Genomic DNA, 21,031 nt, shown 5'->3' with positions numbered 1-21,031 from the left:
AGATGCTGTAGCATTTAGGAAATGCATTTTATAGAGCATGAATTACATGCACTCATTAGCAGGAAATATTTTAGACACTTTACAGTCAAGGTACAGAATTCACTTTAACAGGATGCTATCTGGACATGGCCAGCTCTGTGGTTGAGTTGTTTCTTTCTGAAAGAGGAATGTTATTTTCACCACTTACAAACGGTGACTAAAGTTTTAACATATGAGTAACTACCAATATGTACAGCTGAAGCAAAAAAGACTTTTCTCCCTTACTTTGGCTTCTTGTAATTGTTGAAGGGCAGTAGATGGTTACATTTGTTTGTTTATTCTACCTGTGATGCACCAGAAAGCTGAACATTCAGCAAGGGTGTGGAATGGTGGTAACATTTTTAAGAAAAAAATTAAAATGCTTAGATTAGTAAAAAAGGTAGGACTTAAGAGATGGATCCTTTTGGAAAAAAGGAAGTGTTTATACTCAGTAAGGATCAACTTCAGACTAGCGTGTAACCCTTTGTATGGAGCCTATGTTTGGGAAGGGGATACTGGCACTGATTGTTTCCAAATGTGCAACCTTCATTTCAGAGCATGCAGATGATAAAGAAACTGAGGGAAGTATGAGCTGTGTGCTACTCTTGGAGTCTTACTATGTGACTTACCATTTTCATCTTTAAAATAGACACATAACCCAGGAGATCAGATTTCTGTATTAACCAGAACGTTGTATGGGTATGTGGTCCCAACAGTCTTCACGCCCCCCTGGAGGTGGGGGAAAAGGTGTGTATGATGAAATTTGCAGACTTCTTTGTTTCCAGTAAACTCTAGATATAGCCCCAGTCAAGATGCTCTTGTTTTCCCAGAAAGCTTTCAGCTGGGAGAAAAAAAAATAATCTTGAGTGTCCTTGGGTAAAAGTTAAGGTCACTCAACCTCAAATTTCAGTCCCTTATGAGGGAGCTACCTTAGTAAGCTGCTTTTTAATCTGATTGTATTCCAACTAAAATGAGTAGCAAAATACATCTGGTGTATACCTTATTAAATTAAGTATTTGTAGAATTTTCTTGTAATGTCTCAAGGCATTTTGGAGGCTCACCTCAAGAAAGAAAACATAAAAACTGCAGTTTGGCTAATGACAAACTTGGTAGTTGCCTGTTGATGATAGCCTCTGTAAATATTCAGATTTCTCATTAGAATTCTGTTTTCTAGGAAGACTTTTTTTTCAATATGATTGCTCCATGGATTTATCTGCAGTCCAGACACACAGTCTAATTGGAAACAGTGTGGACTGCTGCAAATGTTCTGTCCTATTTGTAACAAAGCAGGACTGAATTGTTTGATAGAATAGATATTGGCAGTCAAACGGCGAATCCTAGTTTTCAGATGTGTGTCATTATCGTTTTGAACTTCTTGGCGCCAGAAGCCAGGATTTCCTGATGCTTAGAGGTAATGTAAAATGCATTAGTGCTCCAAGGCATGAGCCATGGAATTGCCAGTCCCATGAGTTTGGAGATTCAGACCCTCCCTTCCCCAAATTTGAATTGGTGTTGGAAGGTAAAACCATACGTGCTAGAGAACCTAATTAAAAATAATAGCAACAAGTCAAGGCTCTTTATGTGTTATATAGTGTACATTTCATCCATACCAAAACATAATTCTAGGGTATTTTTATGCTTATAGTTTAAAGCTAACAAGAACCTTATGTTAAGGATTTATTTTTAACCAGTTCCAGCTTTTAATAAATCAAGATTTTTGTTATAAAAATGGCTCATTTTTCTATTATTAATATTTGAATGTGGTTTTAGAAACTTTTTAAAGAAAGCTGAATTATGATTTGCATAGACAACTAGCAAGTCAGTTACTATTAAACATTTTTTGTGAGTTCAAGGAGAAACGGCCTGATAATGAGTAGATGCTTATTTCTGGTCTTTTCATTTATTATACTTTTTTATTTGTTATACATTTATTTGTTGTGCCTGTGTCTTCTAGTCTTGGCCTCTTATATTAGACTTCTTAATTCTGTAATAAAATGGTTGTTTGCTAAGCAATGCGGTGAGTTCTGAAGGAGCCTTTTCTGTCATTTAAGACCACCCTGTGAAATTTTGAGGTAGGTGACAACCATGAGCTGACTTCATGCTACTTAACTTTGAATAATCTAATCTTTTGTTCTCCTTTCTGCATTCCTGCAAGGAAGACTTAGGATTATGTTAGCTGTTTAATTTCTCTGAGGTTATTTTCTATCCTTGCAATATGCTCAGAGTAGATCAGGACTTCCCCTTGCCTCCAGGACAGCCTAACAGGTCAGCCAGGAAAATTCACCCTTTTAGTGCCTGCGTGTCACTGAGAAGCTGAGCTAGTGTTGAATAGTGTTGGTGTCCCCAGTGCCCTACCAGGGCTTAAGTGTGTTCTGATTGCCAACCTCATTTTTGGGGGCCAAAGAAATGGGTCCATGAGGAGGGGTTTTCAAGGACCACAATGAAACTCAAGTCACCTTGAAGATTTTCCTTGTAAGCAATGTTTAATACTACCTGTGCAAAAGAGCTCAGCTCACAGCAGCTGCTGTATATCAGATTGTTATACCAGTTATACTGCAATGACCATATAGTGAAAACCACATGCTTCCTTGGTTGTAGGATGCTAGTTCTAGCAGATGTCCAGGGCAGCCTCTGCCATTGCAGTTCCACCATGTTACATTCAGGAAAATTCAGGGAATTGGAGCAGCAGCTGTATCCAGATGTGCAATTGATGAAGTGGTCGACTTTCCTGTAACCCAGCAGGGATATCACAGCCATCTCCTGGAGAGTCCTTGTCCCAGGAGGCACTGGACCTACATACTTAGACCTGCTGCACAGTCTTAGGCAGGTAGGGAAGCCCTTTTTTGAAGTCAAGAGTAAAACAGGAATTTAAAGAAGTTAAGGTATTTATAGGCACCTGTGCTCCTTGGGTTAGCACATAGGGGGATATTTTTCCCCGCATAATTTTTTAAGAGGGAAGCACAAAGTAATAATATTAGCAGTTAGAACATCTACAGAATTGGCAAATTAGGTGGAGTGTCTTAGGGGCTGCATTTTTTTAAAGACATTGCCTTCCCTTCACAGGGTTTCTTGGACTTTCCTTTGAAACCTAGAGCACTGACTACTGTCAAGAGTTGAGAATGATGCCTTGTATGGTTGGTTCTGGCATCAGGATGTACAGAACAACTTTGAAGGGAATTGTAAAAGTATCTAGCCCTAAATTCAGTTTGTAGATTTGCTTGCATGCTTGCTATTCTGGACACATCTTGAAGCAAGCAGGGCTAATTGATGTTTCTGGTACTTGTCAGCATAAAGAGAATCAGCACATAAGCGAAGACCTGGAAAGTTGGCTTTTTTCTAATACTGCCACCCTCACTTTAAGGGCCCAAGGCATTGTAAGAAATAGAAATGCTTTGTTTCTGGTAATCTAGCTTGTGTGTTTTGCAGCTTTAGTTTACAGCTCTTATTTCTTTACTATATTCTTAGTGGAGTTGTACTGTTGTGTATGGTGCCTATAAATAGAATGATTTCAGAATATAATACACAGAAGCAGTGATAAAATACATAAACAGCATCTCTTGTTTTCCTCAAAGGTTTGGAGCAGAATGCAACAGATCATAAGGTATGTTTTCCATTCAGCAGAAAATACATGGCTGAGGAAGTTGTTCTGACAGCTTGTATCCAGGTTTTTTTCATTGGCTAGGAAAAGATTTTTGTGATTAGATTACAAGCTTTGAATCATCTTACTGTCTTTCAGAAGCAGCTGGGCATTAGGCAGAGATTTGAAATTTTCATCTGTTATTAAAATCTGTATTCAAGGCTCCTGGTTCTGATAACTCTTAATATAGAGTGAAAGTTTTATGATTGTAGCAAACAAAAATCCCTCACCTTTAGCTAATGTGATGACAGCTTAGTGTCTGAGCTGCAAGGGAGAAAGACCAGCTGAAAGACATCTTCAAGAATCTATAGTCATTTATCAAATTTTAAGCACCTTCTAGAGACTAATTACTTTCTTAAGAAGCAAAGATAATAGTGATGGCAAAGTATTTTATAATAGAGATCAACAGTATTTTTCTTACCTGTTGGGGAAGAGACCACTCTCTAACCTTTCCCAGCTCTAACTAGATAATGGTACAAACTTTAAGTGCAAAAGCCTATCTTTTGTTAATATCTTCACCAGAGTTCCCAAATCCTTTCTGTGTAGCTTTAGACAGATTAATAGCTAGGAGTGCTGGAGCTAGCCAAAATGTTTTTCTTACTTCCCGAGGAAGTTTTCTCCAGTACAGAATCCTTTAACCTCATTGTAAAATGTAGCAGAGCTGCAATTGCAGAATCTTCATTTTTGCTAAGACAAGGCCTTTCCATGTGTGTGCTGTTCCCAGCGCATGCGTTCGCATCTCCTCTCAACAGAGATCTGATTGAAGCTTCTTCAGGAAGCAGTGAGGTTTGGCACGTCAGACAAAACCAGTTTTATGGGGTGACTGTCTGTCTCTGTCCTTGGTGGAACAACTTTCCTCTTGCCTGGATTTACAACCTAAAACTGTAGCTGTGTTTCTTCTTCTTGCTGTGGCAGGTCATTGTGATATTTTGTGAGCTAAGTATATGGAGCCAGGGCCTTGCAGGCTGCTCTGCGTTGGCTTCAGTTAAGCTGTGTCTGTGTCTGTTGTTGGCAAGCACAGGCATGCATAACCAAGCTGTTGTGTCTTGAGCTGACAGAAACTGCAGTGATGTGGGCTTCAGTAACTTAATACATGGTCATAGGTCCTGGTGGAAGCACAAGGAAGACTGTTACTGTGACTTAGTTTATCCCTAGCTAAGCTACCCACATGTAATGTCTGCATGTGCTAAAACTCCACATTGAATGGCAATAGTCATATCCATAGGCTTTTTTGCTTGGGTACTCTGATGAAAATCAGATGTGAATTTTCATGAGGGAAAGACTTAAGTATGCAGCCTTCCATTCCTGTTGACTCCTGCGATATGGTGTGAGCTCCCAGTCGTGAGTCACAGCTGAATAGCTCCAGGTCAGGTACAGGAACTGCATCGGGTGCTAGCAAATGCTCACTTTGTGAATGTTTATCAAAACATTTTTAAATGGTTGTACCTTTAACTTATATGCTACATCAACACTTATAGCTGTCTTCCATATAGATCCTCATCTTCAGTTAGATTTGCTAAAAGCAGTCACATGTTGTACTTCTCAAGCATTCAAGTTAGGATTTTGTCTCTTTCTTGCTTTAGTTTCTAAGCCCTGCAGGACATATTGCTGATAGAAAGAACATTCTTCCTAAGGAAAGGACTGAAGGAGTTGGTGACCCTGCCATGGAGTATTTCGCACCCATGTTGTATTTGAGTAATGTGCACAGTTTATTTAGATGTTTGAATGTTCCCTTCCTGGCCTTTCAGTAGCTAAGTGCCATCTTGCAGGCTATGCCTGACGGTGAAAAACTAATACATTAGTAGACAGCGAAAGTGAGCTGCCTCAGGCAACCCTTTACAGCCATCAGTGGCAGAAAAAACTTTGTTTCATGGTTCTTGGAAAGATTAACTTAGATAAAAAACATGTTCTCATGTGGGGTCTGTGCAACAGAAGAATTGAAAGTACCCACATCTCTCTCTCATCATCATTTGAATAGAGGCAGTAATGCTTTCCTGTCTTAGAGGTGGACATATAGTGAGTATAAAATCTTTTAATTAATAGAAAGAAAAGCTAAGAGAGTACAAATTATTACAATATGATTCTACTTTCAAACATTTTACCATAGTCATATTTCTCAGTCCCATGCATTACTTTTTCTTTTCCATACTTAAACTCTATTTTAAAAACAGAACCAAACACTTTTGCCTTTGCACTGTGTTCAGCAGAGTTGTACTCAGCTTCTACCATTTGGACACTATTTAATTTGCATTTCCCAAGAGAATCAAATTAGATTTTATTAGTAAATTGGGCCTATAACCTTGTAGGCAGGTTTTATTAGTTTATCACACATCAGTATTAGCAAATTGTAAATCCCACTGAAACGAATTTGAAAAGGCCTTAAAGAGAAGCCCAGAACCAATGAAGTTTCTGGAGACAAATAAGGGGGGGTTTTGGTTGTTTTGGGTTTTTTTGGTGTTTTTTTTTTAATCCCACAAAAACATTATTAGTGGTAGCAGAGTCATAGCTTGTTTTTATCATATTCTGTTGTCCTAACTGCCTACATGTTAAGTTTTAAAAAGCTGAACTGAATATGGTCAGGAGGACTTCACTGAATTCCTGATATGGCTCTATATGGCTTGACCTAACAGAGCTAAAGCACACTTCTCATGTGGACAATACAGCATTTACTGACCATTCATGTGAAACAGGTAAGTTTCTTTTTGTTCATCAGCAGCTGTTCAGGTAGTACATGTGCCTGGAATGAGAATCTTGCATCTAGACGATAGTTATAAGGAAGCAGGAACTGCTGCCTTTTGGAGGGGTTTGATCCACAGTCTGAGACAAGCTTATTGAAAGACTTGATTTCTTCAGAGCCTGGATTATGGCCTAAATAAAAATTCAGTGTATAGTTGTTTTCCTTCAGTACTTAAATCTGGGAGTGGTGCTTCCAGAACATGCATGCTTCATCGCTAAGCTTTTGAATGAAAGTTTGAATTTCTTCATGTCTAGTTTGTAATAATTTGTTTCTGCACTACTACTAAACTAGAGCTTTCTTTTTCCTGTTTTTTTAGGTAGTGGGTCATATTCCCTGCTAGCTGTCACTTTATCAGTGTTTTCATACTGTCTTCTCAAAGCCACATTTAGAAATTAAATACTGCAACCTGATCATATCATCAGTTTAGGTGTCACTAATATGTATTTGACCAAATTATGCTGTTATGATGTGGACAGGTTTTTTAGCATTTCTGAAGACCAGGAGTTTAATTATTCAAGGGGAAGAAGATTTTTCTCTGACCCATATTAATCAGTGAGATTTTCCCAGTGTTTGGATATCCGTGCATACTGTACTACGAAAGGATTAGGGCCCAGCACTGCCTGTAATTTGGGAAAATCCAGGTGAGGACTATATTCTTCATATCTAGTATTCTATATACAGCAACTTTTTTTGTGTGCTTGAGTGCTTATTATTATTATTATGTTCTTAGACTGTATCAGGAGAAGCTTCCAAGCAGCTTTCCTCATATCCCCCAGCATTAAGATGATGTCCACAGTGCAACACACAGTCCTTGCCCCAAAGAGCTGGTAGTCAAGACAGGCAGGGAGCCAAAGGCAAGGAGAAGTGAAGTTACTCATCCGAAGTCAGGTGCCAGAGCCTGGAGTTAGAGCGGTGCTCTCCCAACTGCTCTCGCAGTGCCCCAGCGACAGGACCACACCACCTCTCCCCAAGGTGTGTGGTCTGTAATCATGAAGGATCACATTGCACTTGTTTCATTTACTATAAGAGCTGTTTAACTGCTCTGAACAGTTACATTAATATGCTAAGAGATGAAATAGCTTGCTTGAATATTTTAAAGGTGCCATTTTTTCAGCAAGTTGCAGATGCCATTTGGGAAGACAGTGAGCATTGAGGTTTTAATGCATTTCAGCTCTTTTGGAATATAGGATACTTGAGCCTCTTTCACTTGCAGTCACTTCTCTTTATATTTTTTTAGTTGCTTTTTTACTGTATTCCACCTGCAGTTGGCCTCATTTAACTGACGTGGTTTAGGTGTCTATTAAGAATTTTAAAAGAATACCAAAATGCTGTAGCAGTTAGCTCAAGTCCTTTGGAATGTCTTACCAAAAAAATCCCCCAAACCTGTGTCCGTCTCTTCTGAAATGTAACGTTAATTAATTCCCACGTTCTGTCTGCTGCTCTTAGTCCCTCCAGATGTGCTACTAGGAGTAGACTGGCTCCCTGGTTACAAGCCATCTGGGCTCTGTAAACTGATTTGCACTTATATTAAACAATAAGTGAACAGAATGCGGAAGAGTTATTAAAGCAAATGTACATTGCTTATAAATCTCAAAGTAAAATATTAAAACATAGTAAACGGGAATGGAATGTGCAAATGAAGACCTGCTTGTTTTTAATGAGTTTAGCTGTGACCTTCTCGATTTCAACCAAAAGAAAAGAATTTTATTTTTCTCTTAAAAAAAAAAAAAAATAGAAACTATAAAACTGCTTACAGAAGTATCTGAGACAAAAACAAGGAAATATAATGTTCTAAACTTGACTGGTCCAAACCACTCAAGCTGCTGTGACAGCTCATAAAACTGAGAGTAGTTTTTAACTGGACTCTGTTTTACATTGCCAGAGTGAATTTTCCTTGCAGGAAGTAGCCAGAAGGTTTATTTAGTTTCCAGACTGCTGCTTTGATCTTTCCATTCTGTCACTTCTCAGGTTACATAGCCCTTTTTCACTGCAGTAAATCTGCAACAGTTAATGAGAATAAAATTTCCTCCTTCTCACTGATCGCATGCTGTTAAATGCCAAACCACAGCCAGCAGCATATTTGCAGAATTCAGCTGCACTGTACAAAAACAGCACAATCAGTTTAATCTTGTTGTTTCTGTAATTCATTTTATTGAGCTTTCCTTTTTCAAGTGACCTATTTTATCAAGACAAGTGGTTGCAAGGCCAGACCTGGAAGAAAGATTTAAAACTGTAATAAAGTGAAGGGTGTTTTGTATGCTACGTATAAGCATGCTCACAGGATTCAAAATTAAACCTATAATGAATAGTTTTTAAAAGTCCCATGTATCAATAGAATATTTCTTATGGTTACTATCTGAACTGAACATGTGCTGTGAACAACAAGTCTTTAGTATAAAAATTAATGTAACACATTAATTTCTTTGCCAAATAGTTAAAATTGTTTTGATTCTAAAATTTCTCAATCTGTGCTTATCAGCTTCAGCTATTCAAGAATGATGACTGAACCACCCTTCTCTCTTCCTTCTGAAAAAGTTGTTTGTTTGTTTTTTTAAATGTCATGGTTTTAACCTCTCTAAATTACAAGGTTTTTTTATTTGCCTTCTGGGGTTTGAGCTTTTTAAGTTTTATTTTTTTCCAAGACTCCCTGCCCAACCTTTGGCCTGGAAACATTTTAATTTTTTGTTCATTTAATTGAAATTGAAATTCTTGCATAATAATGCTGCTCTGAGGTAGGGATCTCCAAGAAAATGCTCCACATCTGTATTTGTATCTGGCTTGTTCCCTAATATATCCAGTGTTAGCCCTAAGAAAGCAAGCAGTGAGAGACACTGAGATTTACTTCCTCCTTAGTTTACAGTAAAATCACGACTGATTTGGGATAGATTTTGACAAGATTTCACTAGGGCCCTGTGTTGATCTATCAAAGTGATTGAAATCTGGACACTCAGCTATGGTGGTAAAAAAATTTAAAGTTTATTCATCAGTTATAACACTCCAACTGCATTTGCTGTGTGCGCTCTGGTGAACACTGCAAATCCCCTAGTAATGTTAACTTTCAGAAAAGACTTTGAAAGCTTTTATTGGCTGCAGCTGTAAGTCAAAGCAGAACAGATTTTTTTGACTCTCCCTCCTTCATTGCCTCTAGCATCTGGATTATCATCCACACTGAGTTGCCTGGTTCTTGGTGCTGAGCCCTGGAGACAGCACGACTCAGCCAGTAACCTGTTGGCACAGCTTTTCTGGGTATTTGTGCACAAGAGGGAACTTTTCCCCTCTATTTTTATTGAAGCAGAGAGCTGAGTGGCAGTTCTTGGGCTTGAGGAGCTTATATAAATATGGAAAGGAATAATTCTTCAGCTACAAGTGCTTCACTGCAGGGCACTGAAAACTTGCATTTCCACTTGGGCTGTTTATCTCAGAGTACATTTTCACAGTGACCCTGCTCTTTAATCTAGCACAGAAAGTAAGAAATGCTTCCCATCTGGAAATGGACAGGCTAGTCAGAAGCCTGTGGAAGGCAGGGACCAGATCCTGAGCTGATCTAGTCAGTGATGCCAGTCACATCTATGAAGTTGCCACTTCAGGATCTTGCTCTGCTCGGGCTGTTGGGTGAAGCTTCTGTACCCAACATAACACTGACATTGCTGGAGCTCAGTAAGAGATGCTTGAAGCCTTCCCAAGCCAAATTACTAGTTATATTACTAAGGCAGTGTACTCATCAGTTTATGGAGTTGCCACAATACTTTGGACTGCAAGGAGAGAGGGGGAGCGAAGGACATCATCTTTACTTTTTATTGCCTGTTCCTCAGGGCTTTTTAATTTTAGTTCTTAATTAATTTTTAAGAAAGTGATTTATCTAATCGGTGAGTTTGGCCAGTTGTTGAGCCAGAAGCACAGGAGATGTTTCTGTCAGGCTTATCATGGAAAGTCAGAACTCTTGGTTTCCATTCCAGCTCTGACTGTGCACTTGACCTTTTAACAAATCCTGTGCAGAATAGCTGAGAAACTCCCTTCCGCGTGGTAGAGCTGTGAGCCTGGGCGAGGGAATGCTGGTGAAGTTGTCCCGATGCCCTTCAAAGAAACACGACAGCTACATGAAACAACTTGAGTTCTGGAGTTGCTATTTTGTCTGCTGGCTGTATTCTTGGTTGTTGCCTTTCTAGCAGATCAGAAATACTCTTTTTTTTTTTTCCTTCTTTGAGTGGTGTTACAGAATAAGCAAGTCTTTTCTGTCTACAGTCTAATCTGAGTCTTCTCATCACTGCAGTTTGTCACTTGATGTCTTTAATGTTTGGGGTGTTTCTTCTCTCAATACTCCATCTGGGAAACTGAGGTCATGGAGAAAAGGAGCAATTTGCCCAGGATTGCACAGCAGGTAATTGACAGAGCAAGAAACTGAGCCCAAGTCCCAGGCTGCTTTCACAGATCTGGGATGGCAAGCACTATGGCTTTCAAGCAAGGCTCTTACTGAATTTGGCTAAGCAAGGTCATTTGTTTTTACTTCAGTGCTTTCTTACTATCCAGTTGGGAAATATATATTTCTTTTTTTTTAAACACTGCCTCCCCACCAGTGAATTTTGGCATGCTTATTGGCTGGTGCATAGCTGGAGCCTGACACAGAAGACACACTGCTCATTTCTCCACAATTGTCAGTTTTGCATTTGCTTATAATTAAATGGCAGAAACAGCAGTATTGTGCTGAGATACAACTGGGCACCAAGTCCAGAAGCAACTGGAAACTTTAAGTCATTAAGTGCACTGAAGAAAGCTGGATCACATGGAAGGAGAGACACGATCATTTCCATAAAAGCTGTATCACGATGCACAAGGGAGCTAAAGTATTATTGCTCAGGTTCATTCTGACATTTTCTATTCTTTGAGCAGTATTACTATTTAAATTACTATTTAAGGAACATTAATTTTCAGCGCTAATGTAGAGATGGACTTGGTATTTGATGCAGTGCCCACAGTCACAGTCCCTGCCACAACTCTCTTCCCACTCCCAATAGAAAGCATGGGGGGGTGGGAAAAAGCTTCACAGATAAGGGAGAAAAAAGTTGGGGCCACGAGAGGCAGAATTTGAGAGATTTGTGGTTTATAGTTTAACGTCATTGCCAGTAGTGGGAGAATCTACAGTTACAGGATATTATATAAAGAAACATTGTTTTGTTGAAGGCTTCTCAGTTGTATGCTGTTTCTCCATAACCCACGGTTTGTGCTCTTACTCTGAAGGACAGAGAATTTATGGTCGGTGAAGCAAAGCCAGAGATAGCTGGCATGTAGAAGTAAATAGGATCATCTTAATCACTAGACTCTAAGCAAGGGGAAAAAAAACAACCAGCTTTATGCCACTTCCTGGTGCCTTCCACTCTTTCATGACTGGTGTTATGAAAATGGTATTCCATTCAGTGTTGAGCTGCCTGGGTACCAGCAGAATGGCCAGAGAGTCCATGGGTCTCACAGGCTTTGAGCCTTGGTTAAAGTGTGGTGGTTAGCTGGTACTTGCAAAGGATTAGCTACCTATTTCTTACTTGTAGGTCACTTAAGAAGCTGGAGGCCTGTGTTTTTTCTGTGGAATTAAAAACATTTCCCACCCCCTGTGCTTGGATGCATACTGTGCCTCAATCCTCACTGTACAATGGGTCAAGGCCTGGATGCCCTCAGCTCCTCCTGCCTTTTGTACCCTGGTCTCTATGCAGAGGAACCTCACTGAGGGGCGGAGCTGCAGCATTCACTAACCAGTCTCCTCATCTGGCTAGCAGGACTGCAGCCTCTGCTGCATCCCATAGATGATTATACTGCCCTGCACTGCCATCGTTGTCTTTGACCTGCAGTCCAGTACCTTTCATCAACACTTGAAAAAAAGCCACTGAGAGGAGGAGAAAAAATATGGACTTTGCTGCTAGCACACTCCTGTGTCTCTTGTTGGCAAGGATAAACAATAAACTGCATCTCATTGTACAGGTTATAACGCTGTCTTTGTCTCAAGACTAGAGAATGGTGCACTATTTCTATGGCTTAGGTACCTCCTGAGGGAAAAATACAGCTTTCAGTGTTCATCTGAACATAGCTTGTTTTGTCTGTTACATGTAGGAACTTGATAGAGCATTATAGTTTACAGGGGTTTATGGCATGGAACTTTATAAGGCATTATAGGATGGTAACTGTACCGTAGGTTATCAACAGTGCTGTCACACACAAGTAGATTCACAGAAGGGAAACATTAGGACTTCAAGGATGCGCTGCATGAAATTCTGAATGCCTGCCTCGGATGAGGTGGGGGATGTTTGTAGAGTGAAGACAGTGTTTTTTAGAAACAGTAATATTCAGTGTATTAGGGTGTATTAGGTGTATAAAGGGAGAAGGTACAGAGGAAGTAGAGGGGTTGCTATGAACTGTACTGCTGTCAGGCTTCTGAAGGGTGCTCAAAAACCTCCTTGTTCAAGCCCCATTCTCTGATATTCAAGGAGTTTTGCAAAGCTGCAGGCGTGATCAGTGGCAGCAAGATAAAGGTGCCTTGGGTGTAAACAGGGGCTGCATATTTATGCCCGCAAATAAACCCTCTTGGCAGCTCACCTGAGCACGTGGAGAACTTTTGAGTGTGATTCCTTCTTTAAGGAGTTGGTAGGGTTGCTGATGAGTTGGGAAGTAGTGTTTGCTTGGTCTTACGAAGGTCAGAGGACCTAGTGAATTATAAATTTGTAGGTGGGGTTGTTTGGGTTTTTTTAGTAAAATAGATACTGTTTTAATAAAACTATAAAACTTATATCCACAGTGCGTAGCTGAGAACCTCTCAGACTTGAGGCTGGTATAAACCTTGTTGCTGCAGAATGAAGAAGGAGGATTGACAGGGTTTTAGAACAGGTTTAGGATGAAAAGAAATGTAGCAGAAATCGTGGCTGTGGTGGAAGCACTGCATGTGTTTAGCTTGGCTTTCATTTTCAGTGGGCAGTGTTTTCAGGATGCTTTAATTTTGGGCTTCCAGCAATGAAACTGATAAGCTGAAAAGGCTGAAATTTGGGCCCTAAAGCCTGCAAGCTTCTAAACTGGTATTTCACCCTCTGAGGTGAAGAGACTTTTCCTGGGCCACCTTCACCTGCACAGGCAGTCAGTCTTTTACAGTTCAGTCTGGTACAATTCTTGCCATACTGCTTCACGCCTCTTTCATGAGTGTGCAGGTCTGTTTCCCAAGCGGTGTTTCTTGCTGGGATCACTCTGAGATCTGTGCATCCTACCGGGGATTTCCAGTTGAACTTCAAGGGGTTAGTTTTGACCAAGAAGTTCCCCGGTGACCTGGGACTTGCCTTTCTGAGGCCCTGCTTATGCTGGTGGAGTTAGTACCTGTTTTAGAGCAGCTTGTCAGCACCAGTGCTAGTAACAGTGTGAACTCTAGCGTGGACAGGCTCAGGTGTCTATCGCATCAGGAAAATGTAAAGCAGCCTTGCTCCGTGGTCAGTCTGCACCCAGGTGCTAATTACCCCAGCTCAGACTAAGCTCAAGAGCAGAGGTACCTGAACAGGAACCCCAGCAGAGGGTCGCTGGCAGAGCGCTCCCTGTCTGAGGCTGCCAAGTCTTCCAGACATACCACAAAGCCTATCTGGTCTCTGAGGCACTGGGCGCAGGAGGGAGTTAAGGAAAGTAAGTATTTTGTGGACACAGTGGGATGCTGGCTGGCATTTCCTGCTGTGAGGGGGGACGTGACTGGTCTTTACATTTTAAATTATGTCAGGGCACCCAGGATCCTAGATGGGCATATTAATTTGGATGTCATGAATCAGAGTAAGTATCAATAAGCAGAGCTGTTAAGAAATCTCTCCTCACTCATGCACATCAGGAACGTTTTCCTCTTCGGCATGTGTTCTTCAGTTCCCCAGCAGTACAAGCAAATTGGAAAGTTCAGCTGTCATTTGGGGAAGGTCATAGATCACACTAGCAGCCTGGGTAATCCAAGAGGTTTTAAGTATCATAGCATTTAGTTTAAAGTGAAATTTGCTCTGACAGGGGCTGGCAGACCAATAGGAAAAAGAAATATTTGTGCTTGGAGAAGTGCATGTGTAGAGACCGCGAGTATAACTGATGGCTGGAAGTGATTTCAGTCTAAAAAAAACAAATCATTAAGAGAGTGCATAGGGGTAAAATACACAGTTCATATTTTAAAGGGTCTCAAAGTGAACCAGCAACTGAGGTTAGCAGTACATAGTAATTAGCTGTGCTGTTCACTGTTTAACTCCATCAGTTCCAGGCGTGGTGGTAAACTTTGCACAGGAAAACAGTTGTGCTTTGATGACAGGGTTAGTAAGCACCGATCTCTTGTGTGCATGCGTGCAATTTTGTGAGATAAAACTGCCTTCACCTGCAGGTGAAGGCAATGGCAAAAGTAATTTATTGGAGGAGTTGGTTGTGGTGGTGTTATCTGTATCTGCTACACAACTGCAGGGGTTGCATGCACTTCTGCTAGGTACCCAGTTGAACAGGCTGGCTAATGAGAGCAAAAAAGACCAATTTGGGGATGAGTATTGTTGTGTCAATGGCATAATGATATGTCCCTAAGTTTTTTGGGAAGAGAGGCTGATGCTTGGTCTGCTGTGCACTGAGTTTCCCTGTAGATGCTGTATAAGTAAGGCCAACAACATGTTTTTCCTAGGAGCAAGTTTTGAAGTTGCTGGTATAAATCTAAGAACACATGGTACAAATCATGGTCTCGGGAGGGAAATATTGTTACCCAACAAGTGTTTACAGCCAAAAAGCTACCATCTTTCCTGGCTCTGCCCTTCTGCTGTTCTTGGCAGAAGTGGCAAGGATTCATCAGGACTTGGTTTTTAAGCCCGTCTCCACCTCTGTAGGTTATGCTTGCAGAGTCATTGCTCTTGGCCTGCCAGCCTCATGAGTAAGCCAGACTTCAGTCTCCAGATGCGTGTTTGCTGTTTGGTGGCCCTACCCCTCCATTACCTCCTGGGTTCAATAGCCTTTCCCTCAACTAAGAGGACAAGCTTTTTGCTATAGGCTGCCAGCACAAACAATCCAACATAGGCAAAGCTGGTACGTTTCAAGAGCACTAACATGTAAAAATGAAGCCAACTTTTTCTTGAAGCATGGACAAGCCTTCATTTACTTAAGAGAAATATTTAGATAGGAGAGAGTGATGATTTGATCAAGGTGTTTTAATGCGGTTTCTGTTCCTTTCTTTTTTTTTTTAACTGTCTGAAGCAGTTATCAGCTGATCCATCTCTTCCAGTTTTCTTCAGGACACTAACATATGTCTAAACCATTTGGAAATAACTGATACTCCTCAAAGTTTAAACTCTAGGGATCTTTACCTAATTACTTACACATTTATAAAAAAAAACCTATTTGCTGAGAATGTGATTGAAACCATATTTCCCCTGCTCTTATTATCAATTTAAATACATTTAAGAGTTCTTTGAATAAGGATTACTGAACGGGAACCAGCGGGGAAAGTGCTGCCTGCAGCGATGGAGACCCATTGCCACCTCGTGGCTCGGTGTCATTATTACACTTCACCCCACAAAAACCCAATGTTATTTTAGTTTAGTAGTATATAATGGAGTGACCAAAACAAGTTCTTGAAGCTCTGCAACACCAAGAGAAGCTACACTTACATTTAAGAAGAAAGTCCTGCTTTAGGACATGGCTCAGGCTGCTGTATTTGTTGTGTCTCTCTCTGCCACAGGAGACCTGAGGATGGCTACTGTTGTCTCCCCTGTGAGCCAAGGCACGGCCCCTACTAGCTTGACTCACAGCCCACTCGCTCACCTGCAACCTCTTTCCTGAATGAAGTTTTCAGTAGTTAGCAGAAGTGCAAAGAGCTCCTATTCTACCATACTAGTGATAAGAAAAACTTATCCACAACTAATGTTATAGTCACAGAAAAAAGAACACTGACAGATAAACCCAGAAAAGCATTTTTTGTTAAAATATCTTTTAATTTAAAATCAACTGTAGATGATTTAAGGATCTTTGGAAGAAAATAATGGAATTCCTGAGTTTAAAGGTGGCTTTGAGGGGCCCAGCTTCTCTGCAGTGTTACACATGTGTGGCATCACTGGGAACTTGTAGTAGTACAACAAAACTGGACTCTGCACTTCCAGATTGCAGTACGCCTTCTTTTGGTATGTTATTAACTCCTTGTACCAACAGTACTGAAAGAACTCTTTTAACGAATCGGCATTGTTTTACAGTAGTTATTCAACTTGTTTCCTGAACTGCCAAACAAATTGGTCAGCTTCGTGCTAGGTCCTCGCTAGGTTGTTTGGAAAAGCTTTGTGGCCTGTAGTCAGAAAGCTATACCATAACGGCAGCCCATGTGAGGTCTGTCTGTCTAATCCCTTTGCAAGTCAGTAACAGTGGCAGAAGCAGGGACCATCCTCTGACTAAGGTGAGTGCAGGGTTTGGTGTTTCTGAAGATGAGAGTTAGATACAAACAGGATTTCTCTTAATCCCTTTTTCCAGGAGCCTTCTAAAGCTTCAAGCCCACTAATGAGAAAGCTGTTGTTTGCCAGGTACAAAGGAGGGACCTGGAGAGGGTGCCTCAGAGGTCACCAGCTGATTTTGTAATGGGCTTGGAAAAGAGTAATAGGACTTTGGAGTGGATACAGGAAGGAATGGGTGGCCAGAGGTGGGTGTGGAACCAGAGGCATGTGTTCACGTAGCTTTGCACCACTACAGGGTACATTGCTCCACCGCTTCTCCTTGCAGTGCTGAAGGGACTGATCAGCCTTTAAGGTCAGACTGATAACTCTGTGTACGAGTTATGAGCCAGGGCGTTGCCAATTCAAATACAGAGAGATGTGGGAATAGCAAAGCACTTCCAGGGCGCTGCATTTCTCAAGATACATCCAGGTGAAACAGAAATTTCTTTGCAGTTTGGCTTGTTGGCTGTGTCCCCTTCCTCTCAGAGGACAAATCTCAGCCTCAGACCTTCCACCTTCACGTGATTATCAGAACATCCCATGAGTGAACTAGCTTCCTGAGAAACCAGACACCAAGGATCCTTTTCCAGGACCTTGTGGAGGCACAATCCGAGGAAAGTATCTTCGCAAGGACAGAATGATGGACATGGTTCCCCGCCACTTCAGCTGAGCCCATTCAGTCCAACCAGTTCAGCAATTCCAGCCTTTTGCTGAGCCAGGGCCTGGAGCCCACCCATTGTATATCTACTGGATGGGTCATTCTTTCCCAGCCTTGACTGTTGCATAACCCATGTTCCATATATGTAATTGGCAGTAATGAGGTTCAGCTTTTCCCCACTCCAAAAGCACTTTGGTTCTTTGTTTTGACAGTCTTCAGAGGGAAGTTCAACTCCTTTCAATGCATCTTTAGTCAGACAATAAATCAGAATCCTTTTCCATTTGTCCTTTTACTGAAGTGGAAGTTAAAAAGTGACATAACTATGAACAGGCAGTAATCCAGTATCTTAGGCAATGTTCATTTTTCCTCTACCTCCTGCACGAGAGTTATTCTTGAGCATGAAATATGTGCCACTTTTCCCTACGCAGTTCTTGTGCTTTGGTATCTAATTCATTGCTGTGGGATGTTTTAGGTGTAAAAGATACTGTTTTAATTGAAAAATGAATAATTCTGTCTCGTTAGTGCATAGCCTTTTAGGATATGACGAATTCTTTCTGCCATTTGGCTGTCAGTCTTGTATCGCACCAGAAACACTGTCCTTTACTGAACTATGTTGCTGTGCCAGATATTCTCTTTCTCATTTCTAGCTCATATTTTCCCAGGGGCTTCAGAAATGTACTGAAGGAAGGAAATCAGATTATTCAGATGTGCTGTGTAGGGCAGGGTTACCAGTGGGCTTGGCCAGAAGCATGCTTGAAGCCTTTCCTGAAAGACACGTTAACTTTAACGTACAGATCCGAGTCACAGAAGTGAAGTCCTTTGCCAGTAAATCCATAAAAGGATAGAAGAGACAACTTCTGTCTCTTCTGGGATTTCTATTTGACCTCAAAGCCCTTCCTTGACAGGACTTGTGTTGATTTCTCTGCAGCATTTATTTTCCCACCACGGGAGGAGGAGACAGGACAGTGCCGGCTAGAAGGGGAAGATGGCTTGCAAAGTTGCCTCACAAAATTACCTCCATGGCAGGAAGAGCTTGCCACACCAGCACTAGTGCGCCTTCCCTACCATACAAAAACCTACAGTTTCTCTCTCCTCTTTTATTGCAGCATCGGAGTTGATGGATTTGGTCAATCACCAGGGGTCCCTGGCCGCCCAGCGACTGCTTACGGTTACCGCCCGGATGAACCTTACTACTACAGCTATGGAGCACGATAAAACAGCCCGCTCTGCAGTCCAGGATGCTGCCACCTGCCCTGGAGGAACTAGCGTGTGTGAGGCCAGCAGTATATCTACCCATTGGTAATGCATGGTTGTACCATGATGGATCCCTCGTTATGTATCCTTTGGCATGTGTAGCTCCAGATAAACCTAGCCTTTCTGGGTCCAGTGTTTTAGTGACAGTGTTTATTCTTTGGTTGCTCTTTATCATTTTTGTACAGTATTTGCTCTGTGACTTAAAAGCAAGAATTGGAAGAAAGCTACTGGACTGGAAAGTGTCACATTATGTATATTAAGCTACTAATTTAATTTCTATTAAATATAAAAACTAGTGTGGTCAGCAGTGGTGAATGTGTTTCTAACCAATGCTTTGTTTGCTTTACAAGGCACTTAAGAATGCTTTGTGTGAAGTGTGTTTAACATGGACTGTTTCCCTCTCACACTTAAGTAACAGGAACAGCTTTAAGCCCCAGCATCTCCTGGCACTGCCTTGACATGTAGTCCAGTCTTGGGTCTGAAGACTTTAATGATGGAAAGATGGCACAGATTCACTCCCCTGAGCTTCAAACATTTACAATCTAGTTTAAATGTTTGAAAACATTTAAAACTAGAAAATACACTACAAAAGAATACCTTTACCATGGTGTTCAAACAGAGTTCTGTGGGCTGTGAGAAGACAGCCCACATCCTGAGGAGTAGCAAGAGAGAAAAAAAAAACCACTGTAATTTGGCTCAGAATCCAGATGCAGAGCCTTCCTCCCAGCTTCTCCATCCTGAAATGCAAATGCATCCTGTCCTTTGTGTTCACAGAGTATAAGCTGGATCTAAGCACGAGTCATTGCCTGATCAGCAGACACAGCCTGAGACACGTTCATGCTGCTGGACTTATAGTGTGGTGACTGCACTAAGCCATGTTGTGAAACATGCTGTGTGCAAACAGAGTTTAGGCTAAGCTGTTCTTAAGTTGTGTACCCCCACCCATAACAGACACAAGAAAGCGTATGGAAATGCCCTCTCTGCCACAGCCGTCAGGACAGCAGTTCAAATTTTCACTTTTTTTTTTTTTTAAAAAAAGCTACCTCTACTTTTTTTTTAATGGCTATTGGCTGTGGGAGCTGGGGTTGTTTAGCCTGGAGAAGAGGAGGCTGAGGGGAGACCTTATCGCTCTCTGCAACTACCTGAAAGGAGGTTATAGTGAGGTGGGGGTTGGTCTCTTCTCCCACATTATTAGAGATAGGATGAGAGGAAATGGCCTCAAGCTGTGTCAGGGGAGGTTTAGATTGGGTATTAGGAAAAATGTCTTCACTGAAAGAATGGTCAGGCATTGGAACAGGCTGCCCAGAGAGATCATGGAATCACCATCCCTGGAGGTGTTCAAAAAACATGTAGATGTGGCACTTCAGGGCATGGTTTAGGAGGCATGGGGGTGTTGGGCTGGCGGCTGGACTTGAGGATCCTAAAGGTCTTTTCCAAACTTAATGATTCTGTGATTCTATGATTTGTAGAATTGTTCCTCTTCTCTTCTCCCTCATTTCTGGCTTAAACAGAAAACAGACTTACATCAGAGCCTGATATGACTAAAACGGTAGCTAGTAATCCCGTACGACTGGTGTATGTGCTAGGAAGGTGATCCTCAAAGGCATGGGGTGGTTTAGGAAGTTGACAGGCTATTAGCCTTATATTTTAAAAATATCTTTGAAATCAAGATTGTTTTGAAACCTTGCTTTAACTTTTAAAATTGTTGCAGGTACTTTTATTGCACTGTTACTCACTATGTTTCATACTGCATGACTGGAAACAGTTCTAAAATTAGTCACAGTATTTCCTACCAGTTTTCAGCCTCCTCCTTGTGCTGGCTTCATGCTCATGGCCTCGCTTACTGGAGGTAGGTGGAAGAACAGCATTGCCAAGATTAACTAGTATTATCTTAAATAATTTTCTATACAAATTTGAATTCATTCTTACGCAGTTTCTTAGAAAATGTAAGATCTTACTAGAAACACTGCAGAAAACTTGAATAAAACTAGTGGGTTTCCAGTGTCATTGGTCTGAGGCCACACTTCATCTGCCTGGCAGTTGTGCCACATTTAGTCAAAAGCTTTCAGATATTTTTATAGTTACAGCTGTGAGAGAAATTACCCAAACTGTGTATTCACACACAGGCTTTTCTTCTGAGACTGGCACTTGCTCATCAGGCTTTTCCAGAAAATTGTGTGAAGATATTTAAAGCAGTTCCCCCTCTCATGGAATGCATTTTGGGGGGGGGGGGGGATGGAGTGAAGTGGATCCTTGGAGTATATGCAAACTATCAGTGAAACTGAAGGAGCCTT

General features: G+C 41.2%; 1 protein-coding gene across 2 annotated transcripts in view; it reads left to right on the top strand.

Moving 5' to 3' along the window:
- KIFAP3 (kinesin associated protein 3) overlaps positions 1-19,039 on the top strand; it is a 72,190-nt gene extending 53,151 nt beyond the window's left edge. Inside the window, exons 20-21 of one of the 2 annotated variants that reach the window (XM_064454589.1) lie at positions 3,591-3,619; positions 18,590-18,678. In XM_064454589.1, the coding sequence (XP_064310659.1) occupies positions 3,591-3,618 (28 nt within the window). In that variant the 3' untranslated portion in view covers position 3,619; positions 18,590-18,678. Of the gene's footprint in view, positions 1-3,590; positions 3,620-18,589 lie in introns of both variants that reach the window. The other variant, XM_064454588.1, reaches the window with a different exon arrangement.
- Positions 19,040-21,031: the final 1,992 nt, after the last annotated feature.

This window comes from Phalacrocorax carbo, chromosome 6, assembly GCF_963921805.1.
Source record: "Phalacrocorax carbo chromosome 6, bPhaCar2.1, whole genome shotgun sequence".
In the NCBI taxonomy this organism is placed as follows: Eukaryota; Metazoa; Chordata; class Aves; order Suliformes; family Phalacrocoracidae; genus Phalacrocorax; species Phalacrocorax carbo.
This window is presented reverse-complemented; position numbering and strand designations above follow the sequence as displayed.